Raw genomic sequence first — 10,000 nt, forward strand, 5'->3', positions numbered from 1 at the left:
AGGTGCATTGTTTAAAATTTAGAATTGTTCTTGTCCTTGAAGGCCACTGTAGCTTCTGTTATTATTCGAAAGGGGTGGGGTTACCCAGGGAGCGTTGCATTCTAGAACTTTCTAGAACTTACTTGATGATGTCATATTACACACTGCACCTTTAAGTAACTGTTAATGCTTAGTTAATGCTTCATTAACTAAAATGGTAAATGGACTTGACTTTTATATAGCGCTTTTTAGCCGATTTTCTCAGCCCCAAAGCGCTTTACATATCTTACCACATTCACCGATTCATACACACACAAATACACCGATGGCAACTAGTGCTTAGTTTAGCATACACTTAGCTTAACAGTAAGTTATTGTTCAGTTTATGTTTATGAAGCATTTACTAAGCATTTATTACAAGTTTTATAATGCTGTAGTACATTTCTTAATAAGCCTCAATAAAGAATTAACTAACAATTAATCAATGTACCCTTATTGATTGATTGATTGATTGATTTATATTTATTTCGTCCATGGTGGATGTCTTCCAACAAAACTAATTTCAACATTCTCACATGTACAATCCATAAAACCATGACGAAAAGGAGGCAGGGTGAAGAATATCTTATGTTTCCTGCCCCCTCAAAACAAAACAAACAAAAAGAAAAACCCTCTACATGTCAACTCATGTCAGTGCATGACGATAATAAATGATCGTCATGATGACCGTTATTGTAAAGTGTTACCAACATTTAGTAAAAAGACTGGGGAAAATTCAATGTGCCGCTATCATACAGTCTTTGGCCGCTGACTTTAAGAAAAATAATAGTTTTTTTTAGTGAGAGTAGGAGGCACTGCATATGATATATGGCCTGGAGGAAATAGATGGATGGAGTGATGGATGGATAGATGGATGGTTGGATGGATGGATGGATGGATGGATGGCTGGATGGATGGAGTGATGGATGGATGGATTAGAACCCAAAGTAGCCCCATAGCAGGAAAGAACCATGTTTAGTTGGATGAACATAAACTGGAAATAAGGAGTTCACACCAGAAACATGTTATGCTGCAGAATATTTTTATTTGTGGAATCCACTTTTCTTTTTTTCATTGATTGAGATTTAAATGGATATACGACAGGAAATGAACAAATCACAAGAGTTTCCCTCCAGTAAAAAACAGATTTACAGTTTGTGATGTTAACACGGTTCCCAGGGCCAGGGGGATTCCTGGAAAAGTCCTGGAATTGGACAAAAACAATTAACCAGTCATGGAAATGGTTTGGTATTAACGGAATGTTTTGGAACAAACTCCCAGAAAATCTGAGGTCTGCTGCAACTCTCAGCTCTTTTAAATCAAGTTTCAAAGATTTGTTTCCCTTTTAATCTGTAATTTTTATTTATTTCTAATGTGTATTCTATACTTGATGTATTTAAATCTTGCCCCTGTAAAGCACCTTGAATGGCCTTGTGTCTGAAATGTGCTATACAAATAAACCTTGAATTTACACTAATTTTCACTGGTGTAACATAAAAATCCCCAAACATGTCAAACGTTACATGAAATATTTCCTTGAATTACTTTTGGATTCAAATCTAGTGTGTTGGTTTGAACGTCACCAGTGTCATGTGATACACGTTGGGATGTGTTACGTGTGGGTTTGTTTTGAGGTGTTTTCTATGTTTTAAAAAAACGGTGATGGGAAAGATAGATTTAGATCCCGGACGAGCCCCCAAGTGTTACAGTCCCTAACCCCTGAGCCAAAATGGGGACGTAACAGATGCATAAACATGAAACGACCAATGAAGTTTGAAAATTCATTGGTAAAAGCATTGGGGTGGGAACCCTGTATTACTGACTATGGGGGGATTTGATTTGATAAGCATGCATTAGAAAGTGAATCATTTAGAGTTAGTTCTCTAATATGGAAGTTTAATATCGTAGACGCAGTGACGTCATCCTTGTAGATCGTGTGGTTGCGGGAGGCAGGAGGCTTCAATGTTCCCTGGCACAGACGGATGCAATCCGGTTATGACATTTGTCATCATTCCAACTGGATACTGTGTAGAGGGACAATAATTAATTTGGCTTTTTGATTGAATTGTTGTGCTTGTGAGATGAAGTTATGGGTATTTAACAGTCCAAGGCATTTGACGATGGGTAACACTTTACAATAAGGGAACATTAATTAACTGTTAGTTAAAGCTATTAATAGTTAGTTAAAGCGTAGTAAATGCCTATTAAGCATTAAGTAAGTGCTAATTACGGTTGATTAATGATTCATTAACTAATGCTAAGTTAAGCATAAACTAAGCTTAACATTTAGTTAATGCTCAGTTTGTTAATTAAGCATTTACTAAGTATTTATTAAGAGTGAATTAAGCATTAACTAACAGTTGATAAATGTACCCTTATTGTAGAGTGTTACCTGAAGTTGGCAGCAATATCAGCTAGTTGGCTGTTGATGAGAATGGGGTGAATTACACTCAACAAAAATATAAACGCAACACTTTTGTTTTTGCTCCCATTTTTCATGAGATGGACTTAAAGATCTAAAATTCTTTCCAGATACACAATTGTACCATTTCTCTCAAACATTGTTCACAAATCTGTCTAAATGTGCGATAGTGAGCACTTCTGCTTTGCTGAGATAATCCATCCCACCTCACAGGTGTGCCACATCAAGATGCTGATCTGACATCATGATTAGTGCACAGGTGTGCCTTAGACTGTCCACAATAAAAGGCCACCCTGAAATGTGCAGTTTTGTCTCACAGCAAAATGCCACAGATGCCACAAGCATTGAGGGAGCGTGCAATTGGCATGCTGACAGCAGGAATGTCAACCAGATCTGTTGCTCGTGCATTGAATGTTCATTTCTCCACCATAAGCCGTCTCCAACAACTTCGCACAGCCATTGAAGAGGAGTGGACCAACATTCCACAGGCCACAATTGACAATCTGATAAACTCTATGCGAAGAAGATGTGTTGCACTGCATGAGGCAAATGGTGGTCACACCAGATACTGACTGGTTCTGAGTTCCCAGACCCCCAATAAAGCAAAAAAATTCACATTTCAGAGTGGCCTTTTATTGTGGACAGCCCCTGTGCACTAATCATGATGTCAGATCAGCATCTTGATGTGGCACACCTGTGAGGTGGGATGGATTATCTCAGCAAAGCAGAAGTGCTCACTATCACACATTTAGACAGATTTGTGAACAATGTTTGAGAGAAATGGTACAGATGGTGTATCTGGAATGAATTTTAGATCTTTAAGTCCATCTCATGAAAAATGGGAGCAAAAACAAAAGTGTTGCGTTTATATTTTTGTTGAGTGTAATTTCTATTTTTTTTTTGTTTTGGCTACATTGATATATTGTTTGTACCTTGAGTGTTGATCAGTACACAGGTTTCTCCGCCGTTTACGTTGTTGGGCTCTCCGTGATGCCAGCGTGTGTAGTCAACTCTGGATCCGTCGGTCCACTTAAACGTTCCCTCCTGGAAGAGAAAACTGATGTCTGAACAACTGTCCTAACCACTGATTATCCATTTAAGCAAAAGCTTACGACCACAGTTAAGGGGCGTCAAACAGTGGCATAGACTGTTTCAGGAGAAATCGTGATTACATTTCTGGAGATTTCATTCTGAGAATATACATTCATTATTTACATGGTAACAACTTACTCACCATAGTGTATCAGTGTCTCACCTTTAAACAATCATTGAACCCAATCCAGAATAGTGCATTTGGACCAAAATGTTCACGAATCAGACTGCTCACAAAGTCGTGTTCTGCAAAACTGTGGACTGAGGTCAGGTGTCCACCAAGGCGAACACAGGCGGCCTGATCAGGGAGACAGAGAAACCAAATCATTATGCAACTATTATTATTATTATTATTACAATTATTATTATTATTACAATTATTATTATTATTATTATTATTATTATTATTATTATTACATCAAATAGCTGTTAATGAATGCTTAGTTAATGCTATTAACAGTTATGCTTATTTAGCATTAACTAACTGTTAATGCATAGTTAGTGATGGTTAGTTAATGATTGGCTAGGCATTAACTATACTTAGTTAACACATGCTTATTTAAGTGGTACAGTTAGTCAATGCTTAGTTAATGCTTCGTAAGCATTACCTAAGCATTTAATAATGGTTAGTTAATGATAAGTCAATGTTTATTATGCATTTATTAAGCTTTAACTAACAGTTAAGTAATGTACCTTTATTGTAAAGAGTTACCAGGAGATCATTTCAAACAGGTTAGGAACAAGGTAAAGACATACCTCTGCATCGGGAAAGGTCAGTCCCTGGGTTTGAGCGATGTAACAGTGAGAGCCATAAGTTTTCCAACCATGAGGACAGTCTGAGTACAGAAAGGGGATATTGTTATGATAGCTTGTGGTTGGACCCAAAAGCAGAACAGAACCCAGGTAGTCAGTAAGAACAAAGTTTATTTGAGGCAGGCTGGCAGGACATAGGACGGCCGAACGGCGTTGCGAGCAGAGGCAAGTGGAAATCCGGAAAACCCGCAGGCAGGCGAGCAGGTAAGATGAACAGCGGAGGCAACGCTCTGGTACGTAGTAGACTCTGGCGCTGAATGACTGGAGTCCACAGGTTTAAATAGGGAGCATATCATGTCAGATATGGCTGTAAACTATAATGTGTGTGTGTGTGTGTGTGTGTGTGTGTGTGTGTGTGTGTGTGTGTGTGTGTGTGTGTGTGTGTGTGTGTGTGTGTGTGTGTGTGTGTGTGTGTGTGTGTGTGTGTGTGTGTGTGTGTGTGTGTGTGTGTGTGTGTGTGTGTGTGTGTGTGTGTGTGTGTGTGTGTGTGTGTGAGAGAGAGTGTGTGTGTGAGTGTACCAACCAGCATTGCGTTTTAGCACGGCGGACCACTGTGAAAATGAACAACACAATTAATGTTGGGGAAACTCTACAACCAAATACATAATTGCTTCAATCGCTGCTCGGTTTATAGATTTTTGTATATTTTGCATCCATACACTAGTATAAATCAAAGGTCCAAAATGTACATTTAGGTGTTTATTTGATTAAACCTTGTCTGTTTGCGTCTCTATATTTCTCCAATAAATCTTTAACTGCCAATATCCCAACATCAGTTTTTTTCAATACTCAACTTCTAAGGGCACACTCTCACTAGGCAAAGTTGCCCTGTATCGTACTCAAGCATGATTGCCTCCCCTCCCCTTCTCCCTGATTTATGAGACAATTTCTTCTTAAAAACATGCTGAAAATACATTTTCAAGACCTGTACATAGTTTTGTTCTTGTAGGCTGTACCCAAAAAAATTATTTGTTCTGTAAAAAATTTTAACACTAACACCAAAAAGAGATAAGTGTTTTTTAAATAGATTCAGATTTACACATAATTGGTTGGATAAAGTCACAATTGCATATTTATTCATAACTTTCTGAAAACATTGTAATACAAAAAGTTATTTTTAATGTCAGTAATCAACTGGCAAAGTTCATTTTTAAACAATTGGTTATTTTCATTTCATTTCATTTATACTCAAGAGATCAATTGAGGGGTGACCCTCCTTTACAATGATGTTGAGTTAAACAAATGCAAAGGAAAAACAACAATACATAAACAATATGCAATGCAAATACATCAAATACACGACAACTTATAAATAGATTTTTTTTTAACATTTAGACTGGAATGTAGAATGGCTGCAATTAAAAGGAAATGGGTGAAAGTACAATACAGCCTAATAAACTCTAGTTACAGGTAGAGTTTGGCAGATTTTAGATAATGTGGTAAAATGTGTTACTCACAGCTCCTGAAATCAACAGTCCGCCAGTCAGACTGAGGAGGAAAACCAAGTGGAAACCTGATGTCATCTGTAGAAAAGCATTTACAAAAAAAAGCTTGAAAACAACTTAAATGACAAATGGATTTATGTGGATAGTTGCAGTTTTTTTTATTTATACAGGTAAATCCCATTGAGACCGGACCGGAGACTCTTTTTCAAGGGAGACCTGTTAAAATGTGTTAATGCTAATTATTTGACATTTTGAACTAAAGACTATTATTTTTATGAATAAATAAAAAGTTGTTCTTGTGATTTACTGTATAAGGCAACAGTCAAAATCCTAAAGATTTTACATTTACAACTTAACTTGCTACGAGGAACTTTTAAATATTTCTGAAATAGTAAAAATGTTCCTCTGATGATCATAAATGATTTGTAAAAGCAAACGAGACCATCAGTGCAAAGAATGCTATTTTTATATAGTTTTTCTTAATGGCTTTGTCATGGGTATACGCTCACCCAGGAACAACAGCTGGCGTAGTAAAAACACTAGTGCTTTTGTCCAAAGAGGTGTAAGAATTAACACAAACTAAAGGTCCTCGGAGCACCTTTTAACTTTTTTAAGAGGAGTGCTTAAAAATGCCTTAAATGAAAATAGATGTATGTGAATAGTTGCAGTTACAATTTATGTTTATCAACAAAATTTAATTATTGAATAAACGTTTGAGCCGTCAAAAGTGAAGTAAAGTTTCAAAGTAGTGAAGCTATGAAATGTTACCTTTGCTGTAGTGCTGATCCTGATGCAGACAGGTGATGAGCAGACAGGTGTGCGTGTTGGGAAGGAATACTCGCCTGTATATATAGCACTGAGCTCACACCTGTAAAGTTAAGAACACCAATGAAAAGGCTTTTGCATGGAGGTGTGAAAGTGGGCGTGGTTTTCATTTTTTTTTATCTGTCTTCAGGTTTGTAAAAAAAAACGTTTTTAACTAATTTCTTAGGTAATATTGTTTGTCAATTTAGCTTCTTTAACATGTCTTCTTTCGTACTAGTATAAATCAAAGGTCCAACATTTACATTTTGGTGTTTATTTGACTAAACCTTGTCTGTTTGGGTCTGTAATACTTCTCCAATACAACCATATTTAATGGCCATTATCCCCCAAGAGTCTTAGTCCTCTTCACAGAAGACCCGGGTTAGAATCCAGCCCGGGTCGTTCTCTGCATGTCATTCCCCTCTCTGACCCATTTCAACTCCCCTCCATATCTGTCCAATAAAGTGAAACATTTAAAAAAAATATCTTTATGGAAATAAACCTTTTTGAAAAAAACTAAAGAAAAACTAATCTAAAAAAAAAAGTATCCCTTTCAATGATCACTTCTTCCCCACTGAAATGTGTGGTGGTGTGTGTATCTGCACACCCTGTTTACCCCATTTCATCGCTGTCTAATAAAGGATCAAATCAATGCCCAAAAAAAGATGTAGTCACTTTTCCTGCCTTTACGGTCAATTCACTGTACTGCATTTGCATTAGTGGAAACAACCATGTTTTATACTTTTTTATACAGCAGTTGGTTCTGAGCGAGTGATTTGATTGGACGAGAGACCTTCTGAGCGTTCTGAAGGAGTGCTGATATGAGCGAACAACATCACTCGGGACTGTTCACCAAACTGTAGACCAACTGTCAAAATCACTCCGCGGCTCACTGATGAGCCGGAGCTTCACTTGTGTGTTACACACAGACAGAGACAGTGTGCGGTAGTCGCTCACACTCACGTTACTGAAGACAGCAATAGTGTGTGGAGATAAACTCAGGCTGCTGAATAATACGAGCGCAGCATAGCTTTAGCCTAGCCTAGCTTTCCTACCTCATTGTATAACGTTACTTCCCCCGGGCCGAAATACACTCATAAACTCTGGGAAATGAAGCGTGGGGGTTTGGATTGGGCAGCGGACCTTATTACCAACTAGATTAAGATCCGCCGTTCCGTTTCTTTGGTGATTTTTACGGGACATCGGGCCGCCGTGGTTAATGTTACCAGAGTAAACACTGCAGGACGAGCTCACTCCGAGTCAGTGTTGCCAACTCTTCAGTTAGGAAAGTAGCTATAGACCCCTTATATGTTTATCAACACGGCGGATGCGCGCGCTGACTTGAGTCCCGTCAAGTTGTTGACACAAACTATTTGTGTTGGCGGACGCAAATACATTCTTAAATGATTAAAGATAACATTTTAAAGTTAACTTGTGAATTTCAGTTGTAAAACTGCTGTATAAAAGCCATAGCACACTCGAGGTCGCAATGTTGTCGCTCTATATCAGCGCTGCTGTGTTTCTCTTCGGCACTCGGCCTGCGGCCTCGTACCTACGACCGAATCACAGCAGTGCTGATATAGAGCGACAACATGCTCCCTCTCATGTGCTATTGCTTAAGTGAAGAGTATTGCCACAATAAATGGTAAATGGACTCCACTTATATAGCTGTTTTTTCACAGACCCAAAGTGCATTGTTTTGTACCCATCACCCAATCACACACCGATAGCAGCAGCTACCACGCAGGGTGCAAGCTGCGGTGGGGAGACGCGGGATCGAACCACCGACCCGGTAACCCAGTGGACGACCGCCCTACACACTTCCCCACAGCCTCCCACAGTGCACATTACAATGCAGAGCTGTAGTTCAGAGGCCAACAATAACGATGTAATTGAGTTTGTCTGTCTACGTGATTGTCCTTAGTTTGAACTCGTAGCTACTAGCTGTACTCGTGGCTTGTTAAAACTGGTTTGTGATATTTACTTAGGTTTTAGTTTTCCACGTGAGGAGGAACAAATGTGTTTTTCTTATAGCTGGTGTGTAGCGAACAAAGCTGAGATGTGGATTTAGGTTTAGATGTTGATTCTGAGGAAACCCAATATTCTAGTTTGTTAAACTTCCTCCTTCATGATATTGACACATTTTTATGTTAGTCCTGTTGAGAAGGATGTGTGTCTTGTGACATGTTACTGTGATGAGGATATACATTTTTGTGTGTGTGTGTGCGTGTGCGTGTGTGTGTTTGTGCATATGTGTAGGCTTGTGTGCATGCGCGTGTTTGTTCACTTGTGTGTGCGTGTGTGTGTGTGCGTAAGCTTGTGTGTGTGTGTGCGTGCGTGTTTGTTCGCTTGCGTGTGTGTGTGTGCGTGTGTAGAACAATGTAACTTCTCTGACACGCACATAGTTACATAGTGCACCTTCAAAGCTATACCGCAGCTCTTATAACTTCTTTATCAAGGCCTTTTATGTACTCACCATACCCTCTGATAAGATACTATGTTTTACCTACCCCAGTTCCCATGGGCATATCACCCTTGAAGACACTTAACCTACTTCACTGGTGGGAATATGAAGGTGTATTGAACTCTGAGATCCTATGTGGTATACATGTGCAAACATTTTAGAAATCGGTTCATCCTAGCCTGAGAAAAGGCAGAAAGAGTGTTTTTATGGTCTCACTGTCTAACCCTACATTTTCCCATTCGTGACATCACACATGGGAAAATGTAGGGTTTAGGATTAACAGGACAGCTGGGCCAAGGGAAGACTGAGGGAAGAAAAACCTCATTCATTATATTATAATAGTGATTTTATAATGATAGAACGCTGGTTCTGTGTGGGTGAAGTATTCCTTTAATGCTATCTTTTCATTTATACTTTGATAAACATTGTTTTCTCAGAGTGCAGCCATGGAGAGCACACAGAGACAGAGGAGTGGCAGAGACCTACAGCATGACCACAGAAGGTATGGACACCATTTATACTGTATATATATGTTTTCTTTACATTCTTTTCACTGTTAACCTGCTGTAAAATAGTCTGAATCAATATCTTATATCAAGGTGTCTTAATAATATTTTACATAAATATTATAAAACTTAGTAAAAACTCCCCAAAAGTGGGGCGCCCTTTGCTCAGTTGGTAGGGCGTCCCCCCCCCCCCGGGCCGGGCCCAGCAGCAGACCCGGGTTCTCTGCATGTCACTCCCCTCTCTGCCCCATTTCACCTCTGTCTCTTTGCACTATCAATAAAGCACAAAAATGCCAAAAAATATCTTAAAAAAATAAAATAAAACATTTTCATATATATTATTAAAAAAAAATTCTGTCAGTCATTGACTTTGTAACATACACTTTAATTATTTGGCCAAGACCTCGACCACCTCAGTGCATAAACAAAACTCTCT

General features: G+C 38.7%; 2 protein-coding genes across 2 annotated transcripts in view; one reads left to right on the top strand and one right to left on the bottom strand.

Annotated features, from left to right (window-relative positions):
* The window catches only part of epsti1 (epithelial stromal interaction 1), a 50,681-nt gene that overhangs the window by 29,583 nt on the left and 11,098 nt on the right, over positions 1-10,000 (top strand). The window contains exon 8 of the mRNA XM_080038330.1: positions 9,496-9,560. Within this exon, the coding sequence (XP_079894456.1) occupies positions 9,496-9,560 (65 nt within the window). The remainder of the gene's footprint in view (positions 1-9,495; positions 9,561-10,000) is intronic.
* Positions 1,189-6,574, bottom strand: LOC307258688 (galactose-specific lectin nattectin-like). Its single transcript, XM_080038331.1, has 7 exons — positions 6,559-6,574; positions 5,803-5,868; positions 4,869-4,896; positions 4,289-4,368; positions 3,696-3,830; positions 3,373-3,484; positions 1,189-2,042 (listed from the first exon to the last, which is right to left on the bottom strand). The coding sequence occupies exons 2-7, from the start codon at positions 5,866-5,868 to the stop codon at positions 1,978-1,980; spliced, it is 486 nt and encodes a 161-aa protein (XP_079894457.1). The 5' UTR covers positions 6,559-6,574; the 3' UTR covers positions 1,189-1,977.

Source organism: Ammodytes marinus (genome assembly GCF_949987685.1).
Source record: "Ammodytes marinus genome assembly, chromosome: 12".
Classification (NCBI taxonomy): domain Eukaryota; kingdom Metazoa; phylum Chordata; class Actinopteri; order Uranoscopiformes; family Ammodytidae; genus Ammodytes; species Ammodytes marinus.